This window comes from Gymnoscopelus braueri (genome assembly GCF_963280865.1).
Source record: "Gymnoscopelus braueri genome assembly, chromosome: 23".
Classification (NCBI taxonomy): Eukaryota; Metazoa; Chordata; class Actinopteri; order Myctophiformes; family Myctophidae; genus Gymnoscopelus; species Gymnoscopelus braueri.
Window position 1 is genome coordinate 7849397 of NC_137625.1, and position 13799 is coordinate 7863195.

General features: G+C 41.4%; 1 protein-coding gene across 1 annotated transcript in view; it reads right to left on the bottom strand.

Annotated features, from left to right (window-relative positions):
- Positions 1 to 1152: 1152 nt before the first annotated feature.
- Positions 1153 to 13799, bottom strand: part of slc37a3 (solute carrier family 37 member 3) — a 28516-nt gene continuing 15869 nt past the window's right edge. The window contains 5 exon segments of the mRNA XM_080421674.1: positions 1153 to 3049; positions 3717 to 3782; positions 7653 to 7852; positions 9534 to 9635; positions 11011 to 11152. Of these exon segments, the coding sequence (XP_080277800.1) occupies positions 2957 to 3049; positions 3717 to 3782; positions 7653 to 7852; positions 9534 to 9635; positions 11011 to 11152 (603 nt within the window). The 3' untranslated portion in view covers positions 1153 to 2956.

Below are 13799 nucleotides of genomic sequence, written 5' to 3' on the forward strand. Positions count from 1 at the left end.
AAATTACTATATTCTGATAGCAATCATTGCTATATAGTGTTTGTTCAGTAACAGGAGTCTCCCCATCTCTTTAATAAACAGAAAACGTATTTTCAGGTCGGTTGCAAAATGTCAGCCAATCAAGAGGGTACCCATTTATCAGCTTAATTTTTTATAGTGTTCCAGTTCCAATTTTGTCATCACTTTCTTTGTGTCAATTGCACTTGTTTAATCTGTATCCTGTCTGAATTCTCTATCCTGATTGGATCAAATTGGTATTCCGACCTGAAAATACATTTTCTGTTCAATAAAGAGCTGGAGAGACATGGGGACATTCTATAACAATGAGTACAGAATAAAGAGCTATTTAACACTTATTTTAACCAAAGAAAATCACTTACCCTACCTTTAAACAATTAAACACAATCCAACTATAAGACTGTTTACCCCAGGATGAAGGCCCTCTGAAGCCTGTGTTAGGGCATGGTCACACATACTCGTCAGAAGCGTCCCGTTTACTTCCATTCTATTGAGGGACACCATTAATCGTTCATCATATCGGTAACGGACGATAATTTACTTAACCACTTCAACCCCATATGGTTGACCGGAGTCCCTCAGGGCTCTATACTAGTGTATTTTCTGTTATGGTGGGGAAGGCTTTTGCTGAAAATAGCCGATCGCGTCGCGTTGTGAGCTTGTCGATCTGCTACTCGACTTGACCATGCAATTAAATCAGTCATCAGATATTGCTCATCCCTCATTCTATGGAAGCAAAGCTTCCCATTGTGGCATATTGATGGCGTTGACGTGTGTTGATTTCATCATGTCTGGAGCATGGAGTTCAACACCGGTGAACCAGAGGCGTCAATTGGGTATGGCAGGGTATTGCAGCTGCCATACCCTGGCTCCAGGAAAAAAAAAATATATATATTTTTTTTTTATAAAAATAAATCAATGAATGTCTCTGTCTATCTGCGTTGATTATTCTGTTATTAAATTTCAGTAAAATAACTACCAATGCAAAATGATTGCTTTCACAGGGTATTTCATTCTTCACAACTGCTTGTATCTCCCCTATTCTCCCCTATCTTGTCAAATGGTATATTCCCAGGCCCAGCCTGGGAATCCCAGGTTCAACACAGGTGCAATGCATTATTGTTAATTAGCAAGCAGCAGAGGCGCGTTTTTTCAATAGCAGACAGGCTGTTTTATTTACTTGTGAACACTGAATTTGAAACAGTATGCCCTATGTTGTTATTTAACATTTCTAACGCTATTGTATATTTGTCTCATTCTCTTGCATTGTTGGCATGGTATGTGGAAATAGAGGGGCTGAGACTGCATGCATTTGAAAAGGCTCATGTCACACAATACATATCTGATGTATGGCTGAAGCATTACATTTAATTTCCTTGTGATTATGGTCTGAATAGAACTTGTTACAACCATGTTACAGTAAGTGTGATGTAGTAGCCTGTGATGCAGGTGTAAGACCATTGTGTTATAGGTATAATGTATAGTTTTCTATGCATTTTGGGAGTTTTAGCAGGGTTGACCCCCAAGCCGTGCGGCCGAAAAAGGGCCCCCCAAAAAAGGGGCCCCCAAGCCGTGCGGCCGAAAAAGGGGCCGCGCTAACCCTGCCATACCCTAGCTTTTACTGAACTGACGCCACTGCGGTGAACTTTGACAGTAGGAAAGAAGAGCGTCGTTGACGCCACTTGGCAGGCATTTGGCTTGTGGTTTTCTTTCAGTAAGCCAACCGTTCCAACGTCAGCCAAACAAACTACACAGCCAGGAAACTAGGGTAGTTGGTGGCGTCTGCCGCCTCGGCAGACATGCGTTGGCTACTTCTTCTCAGACGCGTATCTGTGACCATACCCTTGCACTTGTCGCGCAACTAAAAAATTTAAGTAAAACGATTTCGATCCAAATTAAGATCTTTCCCACCTTCTCCACACATGAAATAGCAGGCACACTGTGCCCATATATGTTATGTATGTTGCTTGCTTTAAGTTATTGTTTCTAATTTCCTTCTGTGACAGTGAAGAAGGCTTAATTTTTGGACAGTTTTTTTCTTTGTTTGTTAAGTTAGTTTTTGTTTGGGTTTTCCATTAGCTCCAGACCCTAAAAGAGAAACGTGTTTGTTTGAAAGGAAAATTCATTCACTTGGGTTAAAAAAATAAAATAAACATAGGCTTACAGTATACAGTATGTATCCTAAAAATAAGACTCTACATGGATGACTTAATGAATGATACAAATGGGATTTCCCTTTCACATGACTTGGCTCGGCTCAACTCTCCTCAAGTAAAACCACATCTTAAAAAGTTGAATATTTACATCGATTGCACAAATAAAACTATACATAATAATACATTCCGAGTTGACGCTGAAATAATCCACAGGCAGGTCCGACTGAGAAGTTGCATCCTGATCACAGGAAGTCCTACAGTACCATGTCTCAATCTAGGAACTTAAAAAACTCAAAATCCAGCACTGACGAATCTGCAACGCAGCTCAAACTAAGATACTGTGATGATCGCAAATACCTTGTACGAGTAGAACTATAATTTACATTTCACATTTTCGACGTTTCCTCCGTTGCTCGTAATCCACAGCCATGTGTAGAGAGAGAGAGAACGACGGCCGCGTCGGTGTCTCTTGCTCAAGGGCGCGCCGTCAAGATTTGCATCCGTTGTTGGCAATGAACTTCAAGTTACGAGACGACCTCGATAACTGCCGCCCCCAAAAATCCGATGCTGTATTATTCCCATCTAAAAAACCTTTCCCTCTGTACAGATGGAATTCTAACCGCGCCACTATGAGGAAAATATTGTCCGACAGATCATTCCCCAAGTATCTAAGCTTACCCCGGAAGACTGGACTTGTTAGTGGACGGGGGAAATTGAAAGACCGGCGTGCCAGAAACACACTCCCAGAAGGAACGTCGAGGCCGGTGACTCGTTGAGGTCTTTCAGAGCTGGCGGACGAGAGCCCGCCTGTCTCTCCACAAGGCATGGAGCTCCTTGACGATCAGGGGACCGATGAACATGATGCTGCACCCTGTCTGTAGTCACAGACACACACAAAAACACAGAATTAGATCACTCTGATTTCATTGCCATTTCATTATCTGCAGCAGTGAAATCACGAGAGATTTACTTATACACTGGGGATTTGTACGCCTTTTTTTTTTTACAGTAAAAATGGTATGAGATGGGGATCCATGGTCTAATGCAGTGGTTCTCAAAGTGGGGTCTGGTGACGCCCAGAGGTCCCTGATTGGGTTCCAGGGGTTCCCCAGCAAAATGTATATTAGTTAATGGCATCAAAATCAGTCTAACCACTTCAACCCTATATACACTGGCTATTTGAAGATAGGAGGGCCGCAGCCAACGGCTAGGGGTATTTGGGGATCCTGCTTGGCATGGAAAAGTTGGGGATCATCCCCTGATCGAGACGTAGCACATCATGTGAACAGAAGAGTGATGCAACCGGGGAAATATATCACGAAGGTTCAATGTAAACCAGTGGTTCTCAAAGTGAGGTCCAGGGACTCTCTGGGTCACTTGAAGGGTGGTTCCAAATGGACCCTTACAGGTCTGTAGCCCTGAGAGTGTGCAAATGGAACCAAATGGACCCTCACGGGTCCATTTGGTTCCATTCGTACACTCTCAAGAGTTATAATGGTCCTTGAAATTAAAAAGTGCAGATAAGGGGAATAAATATCTTACCATGACAATGAAGAAGTAGAAGACACTGATCCAGCCCAGTTTGCTCTCGATCAGCGACACCAGGTACTGCAGGACAATAAAGTGTTGTAAAAATAATAGATTCACTCGCACAGTCACAGCGATGCTAATGATACATTCATCAACGTGAATGTGCTAAGGACTGGCTCTTAAAGGGATTGTTCACCCCAAAAAATACTTTTTTTCTATTAGCTTAGGAATGCGACAAAAAAAAGAATAATCCATGAATTCAAGTCTCCTTTGGGTGACTAATCTATAGGCAAAAAGTCATTTTGGGGGTGAACTATCCCTTTAAGTGCTGTATTCAGTCGTCTATCTGTGCACCCTCTCTCCCTCTCTCTACATGCGAGGCTACGGCACTCTCCCTCTCCCCTTCCGCTGGCTAATGTTTATTTACACTATGTTGTACAAACGGTGTCATGCACCAAAATTAGCAGTTCTACAAGCTTGTGAGCTTGTAGATTGGCTATTCTTCGGCGCTCAACACCATCACATGACAAAGTACATCAGCTAAAATGTAGTGCTGTTTACCAGCCGGTGTTACAAAACGTCAACTACTGAGGTTCAAGAGTTTTATTCACATCCATAATGCTGGAAGTGAAAGGACTTTATATTTTGCTTATAGGAGATGCATGCAATCAGTATTCATGTCTGCAAAGATGTGTTAATTAGGAGGAATGTGGCACAATTCAAAAGTGAAAGCAGTGCTCTGTTGATTTAATTTAGTGTTAAATTTGTGTATTTCTTCTGAGATGCACAGAATTTATATGAATGAATTTGCATACATTCTATTAAAAAATGGGTACATTAGTAGGAATGTACAGTAGCACAACATAGAAGAAAAAAAGATTGTCACTAAATTCTGCGAATAATCGTGATCTCAATATTGATAAAACATAAATCGTGATAATAGTTTTGGCCATAATCATGCAGCCTTGGGGTCCTGCATATATTTGATTGCGGTTAATTCTTATATTAAATATAGCTTATACTTATACTTGGAGGTCCATCCAACATGTTTATCTCAGCCATCACCGCTGACCTGGGCAGCTCACAACGCGTGTGGCGAGCTTGTAGATCGGCTATTATTGGCTATTGTCTTTATCAGTGGTGTAAAGTAACTAAGTAAAGTAACTAAGTATATTTACTGTGCTTTCAGTGGGTGAAAACAAATTCCACCCACTGAATAAAACTCTTGATTCCGATTCTCTACTTAAGTACAATTTCAAGGTACTTATACTGTATTACCATTGCTTGATACATTATACTTTAAATGATTAATAATGAATCCAATAATTAAATCAAACATATTTCTTCGTTTTTTGTTGTGTAAAATAGGGCTGAAGTGGTTAATTATCAATAATTAGTCCAGCATGATGTATATGATTCTGCATAATGAGTATACTTAATTTAACTGACACCAATAATGCTGACTTAAGATTTTGAATGCAAGAAAGTATTTTTATGCGTCGGTATTGCTACATTTACTTAAAAGTCCAAAATGGGAACACTTCTTCCACCACTGGGTGTTTTATAATGATACATTCATCAACGTGAATGTGCTAAGGACTGGCTCTTAAAGGGATTGTTCACCCAATTTTTTTTGTTTCTATTGGCTTAGGAATGCGACAAAAAAAATAATCCATGAATTCAAGTCTCCATGGGGTGACTAAACGATAGGAATTTTTTTTGGGGTGAACTATCCCTTTAAGTGCTGTATTCAGTCTTCTATCTGTGCAGCCTCTCTCCCTCTCTCTACATGCGAGGCTACGGCACTCTCCCTCTCCCCTTCCGCTGGCTAATGTTTATTTATACTATGTTGTCCAAACAGTGTCACGCACCAAAATTAGCAGTTCTACAAGCTTGTGAGCTTGTAGATTGGCTATTCTTCGGCGCTCAACACCATCACATGACAAAGTACATTAGCTAAAATGTAGTGCTGTTTACCAGCCGATGTTACAAAACGTCAACTACTGAGGTTCAAGAGTTTTATTCACATCCATAATGCTGGAAGTGAAAGGACTTTATATTTTGCTTATAGGAGATGCATGCAATCAGTATTCATGTCTGCAAAGATGTGTTAACTCTTACCCTGCCAGAGTTTTTTCAGAACAGTCTGTAGCCTCTGCCAGGGTTTTGACCGATTTTGGTACCTTTTCGCATAGCCACAAAATATTTTTCTCAAGTATGATTGATCCCCAGAAAATTTCTAATCACAGATGAGATTCAGGTGTGGTTTCACAAATGTCAACGAGGTCAATTTGACCTTGTTGTCATGTGTTGTTTGATGTTTGAAAATAGCTCAAAACCAATAGTTTCAAACCAAAAAACATTGTGAATTGTTTGTCCGTTTCAATTTTAACATTGAAGTGGATGGAGCAGCAAATCTTTGGAAATTGTTATCTCCTTATTCGTTTGGAATATCGAAAAGGTGTCAATACTAAATAATTAGAGAATCTTTTTAGATTTTTTTTAAGTATTCTTTTTTTTTTTTTTTTCCAGGACGTTTTTAAACGTCTTTGGCAGGCAACAGCTAATTTCTCAAAGACGTTTATAAACGTCTTTGGCAGTTATAGAGTTAATTAGGAGGAATGTGGCACAATTCAAAAGTGAAAGCAGTGCTCTGTTGATTTAATTTAGTGTTAAATTTCTTCTGAGATGCACAGAATTTATACGAATGAATTCGCATACATTCTATTAAAAATGGGTACATTAGTAGGAATGTACAGTAGCACAACATAGAAGAAAAAAAGATTGTCACTAAATTCTGCGAATAATCGTGATCTCAATATTGATAAAACATAAATCGTGATAATAGTTTTGGCCATAATCATGCAGCCTTGGGGTCCTGCATATATTTGATTGCGGTTTAATTTTTTAATGTTAAATAAAGCTTATACTTATACTCGGAGGTCCATCCAACATGTTTAGCTCAGCCATCGCCGCTGACCTGGGCAGCTCACAACGCGCGTGGCGAGCTTGTAGATCGGCTATTTTTGGCTATTGTCTTTATCAGTGGTGTAAAGTAACTAAGTAAAGTAACTAAGTATATTTACTGTGCTTTCAGTGGGTGAAAACAAATTCCACCCACTGAATAAAACTCTTGATTCCGATTCTCTACTTAAGTACAATTTCAAGGTACTTATACTGTATTTCCATTGCTTGATACATTATACTTCTACTCCACTACTTTGCACATTTTTTTTTTTTTTTTTTTTTTTACTTTATAATTCTTATCCCACGATTTTGTAACCCATATTTTTTCACCCAGTGCCAATTTCCTATGTAATCCTGGGCGCTACTCTCCCTCTGCCAGCCTAGGGAGAGCCCAAGCTGAAGCTCATGCCTCCTTCAATGCATGAGGAGCAAGCAGGCCGCTTCTTATCACCCGACAGGGGGGAGGTTCCCTGGTTAGACGTAGCGCGTGGAAGGAACACGTTATTCCAACCAGTTCCTTTCCCCTCCATCAGGCGCCCTGGCTGACCAGGGGGAGGCAGTATAGTGACCAGGATTACTGCATGTTTTTGTGAGGGTATTAACTACCCTAGGAGACACAGGGAGAACATGCAAACTCCACACAGAAAGGCCCTTTCACCAACCCCACCTAGGGTATGGGCACTGATGACGCGGAGGAGAGAGAACACATTTACTTTGCAAATTTAAATGATTAATAATGAATCCAATAATTAAATAAAAAATATTTCTTCTTTTTTTGTTGTTGTGTAAAATAGGGCTGAAGTGGTTAATTATCAATAATTAGTCCAGCATGATGTATATGATTCTGCATAATGAGTATATAATGCTGACTTAAGATTTTGAATGCAGGACTTGCAAGAAAGTGTTTTTATGCGTCGGTATTGCTACATTTACTTAAAGTCCCAAATCGGAACACTTCTTCCACCACTGGGTGTTTTATACCTGGCCGCCTGCGGCTCCGATGCTGCCGGTGCCGTCTATGATGCCCGTGACGGTGGCGAGGGCCTCGCGGCTGCCCTTCAGGGCCTCCTGTGTGCCCAGGTCAGCCGAGATGGCCGAGCTGATCATGTTGGACGGACCGCCGATGAAGAAACCTGTGGTGGCCAACAGCACAGAATTCACCACCTTGTCATCAGGAGAGTCTGAGAGAGAGAGAGAGAGAGAGAGAGAGAGAGAGAGAGGTGGGAGGAGGGGGGGGGGGGGGAGTAAAGACAGGAGATGATAAAGAGTTGAGGTTGGGATTGTCCATGAGAAAACACACCTAGAATTAGTGTTGATTTCGTCGACTAAAACTATGACGAAAAATGTTCGTCGATCACCTTTTTTCAGTGACGAAAACTAAATAAAAACTAAATAAAAACTAGGCTGCGATGACTAAAAATAAGACTAAATATACTGACAATTTTGTCAACAAATAAAAACTAGACTAAATTGTTAGTGAGGGACTAGTGGAGAAGAGATCCAGTAGAACTAAAAGACAAGTCATTTTATGTTTGGTTGCGCTCGGGTGTTGCACTCTGAAAATAGCAGATTAACAAGCTCACAACGCGTCGCGCTGCGACGCGTTGTGAGCTTGTAGATCGGCTATTTTCAGCATGCAACCAAGTGTAAAATCAGCCATTAGGACGCCATCAAGGCCCGCCAAAATACATCAGTCGACTATATCAACTGTAGATTTAGTCAAATATTATCTTATTATATTTAGTCGACTAAAACTAGACTAACTATAAAACATTTCAGATGACCAAAATATGACTAAAACTAAATGGAATTTGATTCAAAAGACTATGACTAAAACTTAATCAAACACTACCTAGAATGTCCCATAGACTCAAGTTTATATTAGTGGTTCTCAAAGTGTGGTTCAAGGACACCCAGGGGTCCTTGGATGGGTTCCAGGGGGTCCCTAGCAAAATGAGGCACAGTTTAACTTCACTATTATTTCACCCAATGAGTAAGACTGCCCAGTCAGATCATAGGTTTAACTCACACCTCTGCTGTAGAAATGTTTTATGAATCTAATCCAAAAACAATCAGTGTCAGTTTGAGGGTACTTGACAAGAAAATGTTTGAGAACCACTCGTGTAAGTGATATGACAATTTGGATGATTCAGTGAAACAAATCTGTGCATTTACATCTATAGTCCACCAGGGGTCATAAATTGTAGAAAAATACATAATAGCAATAGGAAAAATAGTAATACACCATGTCATCTGTTTGTGTATGGCTCAGAATCAATGTCTTAAAAGCACACTCTGGCAACACCCATAATAAATCCTAGGATAAACAGAGTATTCAGAGGTAGCTCACCGCTCCCATATGCTCACACAGTGGAAACGACAACATATGTATCAGACATACACCAAAACCTCAGTTTAACTCTGAAAGTGTACAAATGTAACCAAATGGGTACATTTGGTTACATTTGGTTACATTTGTACACTTTCAGAGTTAATCATATTAACATATTTTTAGATTAACCCATTAAGACCTGAGAAGATTCTAGAAATGTCTTCTAAATCCTAACAGTTTTTTGAAAAAAATCTAAAAAAAATATTTTCGAGATTTTTCAAAAATAGCAGATATACAAGCTCGTAGCGCGGCACTCGGTGCCGCGCTATGAGCTTGTATATCTGCTATTTTTGAATAGCCTAAAGAAATCTAAAAGTGACACAGATGCGTTCCAGGTATCAATGGGTTAAGGACTATATTCTGTATGCAGATTAGACTGCGTGTGTGTGTGTGTGTGTGTGTGTGTGTGTGTGTGTGTGTGTGTGTGTGTGTGTGTGTGTGTGTGTGCGTGTGCGTGTGTGTGGACTCACGGCTGTAGCCCACCAGGGACCCCATGGCCAGCAGCAAACTGACCGCCAACACAGGCGCTCTCTTGCCCAAGCAGTCAGAGATCAGACCCTGCACTGTACCTCCTGAGAGAGACGGGGACAAATGGTATTGGGGCATTATGCTTCAGAAGTGTCACCTCCATTGAATGGGAAGCAATTCAAACTAACTATACACAGGTCTGGTTGGTGGCAGAGCAAACAGGGCAATGGTTTCTACTCCTGACAAGGTTGGTTGGTTGGTTGTCTAGGAAGTGACAACCGGAAATGGTTGAATTTGGCGGAAGTACCGCCCAAGGAAATGACGTTGATGCTTTACAAATCTGTTAACATTCTCCGTGAATGAAACAAGTGTTGTGATTGGTCAAAAAATATAGTTTCCGGGGGAAACGCGTACGACGGAAATCGTTTCCACTCAGGACTTCCTAGACACTCGCTGCTTTAGGTCGCAGAAGGTCGTGACCAGGCTCTTCTCAATGCAAGGAGTATACTCACTCAGGGTTCAATTTGCTCGGGGGGATGCGGGTGAAAATCTCTTTGATATGATCTACAAACTTACACTGTGCCACGGTGAGCTTGTAAATCAGCTATTTTTGGTGTTTGCTGTACAAAGTATATAGGGCTTAGGTGGTTAAGAAAAAGTCACTCAGTTTTCACTCATTGAACCCAGTGTGTATTGAACAAGGAGTGATCACAGAGAACTTGTTCTAGGCACTGAGAGGCAAACTGGAACCGGAAGTTTGATGGAACCTTGAAGTCAAAGAGCATAGTGTATGACAAGTGTATAAACAATATATTTAAATTCTTATGACCTTTGTCAGATAATCACTTCAATAAAAGAAGACATATCACAAGCTTTCTGATCTCTTGATCTTCAACGTGCATACTATATAATTTTATTGAGGTATCTAAAAAGCATAATGACTGTGGACTGTCTTGGTCCATTCTGCCCAGGCAAGAAACGTACGTTTTGCTCCTTAGATATAGTGCACATCGAAACACTGTGTGATATGTCTTCTTTTATTTCCTTGTCCTTCTTTGACAAAGGTCACAATCACTCAAAGTTAGTGATTATTCATACGCTTGCCCATCTGCCTCGAAAACTTTTGACTCCTGTTTGCCTCCAAGTGCCTAGAACATGATATCTCTGTTCTCTCCTTGTTCAATGTTGTTGCTAACGGGCAGAAACCTCTTATCTCCATATTCAAATTATTTATATTTTCCGTAAATAAATGCAGTACTTCCTCATACAAGTGTCATGCAAAAGTAGAAGAAATAACTGATCCACAAGCTCACAACGCGTTGCATTGCGGTGCATTGTGAGCAGTACACTACATAACTGTATCCAAGGCGTAGTGCCCTAATCGGGGTACGATCGGTTCACTGTATCATCAATGTGTATGACGTGAACACACTTGGCGTCGTCTTTAATACTACTTGGTGGGTCACACTTGTCACTCACCGATGATCCCGCCCACGTCGTACCAGATGGACAGGCGGTCGGCCTGGGCCTCCTTCCAGCCGTAGTTGTTGCTCAGGTAGAACGGAAGCCAGAAGAAGAAGGAGTAATTCACCAGTTTCAGACAGGCGTAGGCCAGGGAATACTGCAACAGGGTGGGAGGGGTAATTAGAAATACGGAAAAAAACACAGGCCTGTCCCAACAACAACTCAACTCAAAGTTCAACTCATTAAACTCACCTACTGTACGCCTTTTTGTCTAAATGTGTATTTTATTTACCCAACTTTTATTGTTATCTTACTGGTATTCTATGTGGCCTGTATAAGATGCTATACAAATAAAATGATATTATAGGGATGTTAAAATCGTGTCCTGTGCTACTCTCCCCTAGTTGGAATGCAGACACATAGTACTCTTAACCACTTTCTGGTGTTCATATTTTGGGCATGCCATTACAGGCATGCCCAGACAAGTGTTTGCAACATTTTCATTGAAAATAGCAGATCTACAAGCTCACAACACGTTGCAGCTCGTAGGTCGGCTGTATTTTCGAATAGCCGAAGTATAAAATAAACGTTTAAAAGATTGCACATCTGGTACTGAATGAGAGAGACCAAATATGCTCACAAAATATGACGGCAGGAAGGAGACTGGGGGTGGGTGACTCATCCTACTAGAAATGTCTGTAGTTCACCTATCTCGAGCACCGTCCGACCGACCGACTTCAAACTCGGCACCTGTGTCACTGATGACCCGGCCTCGGACCGGCGGGCGGTTCAAATCAATATCACGATTATTTAAAACTTTTGCCATGATTAAGATTAGGGCATGATTATTAAATAGCCAATCTACAAGCAACACAACGCATCGCAATGCGACATGCTGTGAGCTTGTAGTTCGGCTATTTTAGCAAATTTATTTACAACGAAGTATAATACAGGGTTAAGTGCTTAATCAGGACTAATAGATTTACTCAATTATGAAAAAGATATTCAATTTCCTTTGTCTTTTTAAAGAAATTCTTAAACCTGCTTCTGAATGATTCGTTTAGAGAGAGACACATTTTATGATGTTTAGAAGGAATCTTAAAATCCTAAAGGATCCCAGCCCTATAACTGTACATTGAACAGAGATGAGTTCTTCCATCACGGTCAAGACAACATGGACTCACGGGTAGGACGCCGGGCAGGCAGAAGGCCTGGCAGAACCCGATGGGGGCGGGGAGGAGGACGGGGGCGGCGGCTCGTCCTGTTCCTGGATGGAGTAGTAGCCTCCGTACACACCTCCACCTCCTCCTCCCCCCCCTCCTCCCCCTCTCTCCTCCTCCTCCTCGTCACTCATCAGAGGGCGGTGGCTGTCCGTGTCCGTCTCCACCCGCCGCACACACGGCTCCTCCTCCAAACTCAGACCTGACGGAGAGACGCAACATGGAGAAAGAGACAGAGACAGAGACAGAGAGAGAGGGGGAGGGAGAGAGAGAGAGAGAGAGAGAGAGAGAGAGAGGAGAGAGAGAGGAGAGAGAGAGATGAGAGAGAGAGAGAGAGAGAGAGAGAGAGAGAGACAGAAAAGGAGAGAGAGAGAGAGAGAGAAGGAGAGAGAGAGAGAGAGAGAGAGAGAGGGAGAGAGAGAGACAGAAGGAGAGAGAGAGAGAGAGAGAGAGAGAGAGAGAGAGAGAGAGAGAGAGAGAGAGACAGAAGGAGAGAGAGAGAGAGAGAGAGAGAGAGAGACACACAGAGAGCGAGCCATGTTCAATACAATCTCTGGGAACAAGACTTTCTACACCAGTGTTTCCAGGGCCGGCCCTAGGATTTTCGTGGCCCTAAGCAGATTTTTTTTGGTGCCCCCCCCCCCCCCCCAAACACACCCCAATTATAAAATCATTATGTCATTTTTTTATTGCATACTAAAATAATAACGCTAGTTGTTGGATAGGAGATACATGACATAATTACAATATGAAAGTAAAAAAAAATAACAAATTGTGGCCCCCTAGTGGTTGTGGCCCTAAGCGACCGCTTATATAGCTTATAGCAGCGGCCGGCCTGAGTGTTTCCCAAACACTGGGTCGGGACCCAATTTTACGGGTCGCGAGTAAACTTTTGTTTATTACAAATTTTATTTCTCAAGATAAAGATAAAGTAAATTAATTAACAAGACATTTCAGAAGAATTTCATACATTTTCAATTAACATTCATTAAAAAATAAACAAATAAAAAAGTAGTGACAATAGCAGATCTACAGGCTCACAATGCGTCGCGATGCGTTGTGAGCTTGTAGTCGGCTAGTTTCACTAGTTTGGGTAGTTTCTACGTCTCGAGCTAAAACGTTTGGGAACCACTGTTCTACACCACCGATTCTCAGCGTGGGGTCCGGTGACCCCCAGGGGTCCTTGAGGGGTTCCAGGGGTCCCCAGCTAAATGACTGCTATCTAACGGTTCTGTAACTCTGAGAGTCATCATTTGGTCCATTTGTATAGTGTGCTGTACGTATATTGGGGTCCCCAGAGATAAAAAGATCTTATCAAATGGTGGTCTGTGGCCTAATATGCATATCAAACTGGGGGTCCTTGAAATGAAAAAGGTTGAGAATCACTGCCTATAGCTACAGGTGAACTATTTTAACCCATTAAGACCTGAGGCCGCTTCTAAACATTTTCTAAATCCTAACAGTTTTTCGGAAAAAAATGTAAAAAAAAAAATTTCACGATTTTTCAAAATAGCAGATCTACAAGCTCGTAGCGCGGCACTCGGTGCCGCGCTATGAGCTTGTATATCTGCTATTTTTGAATAG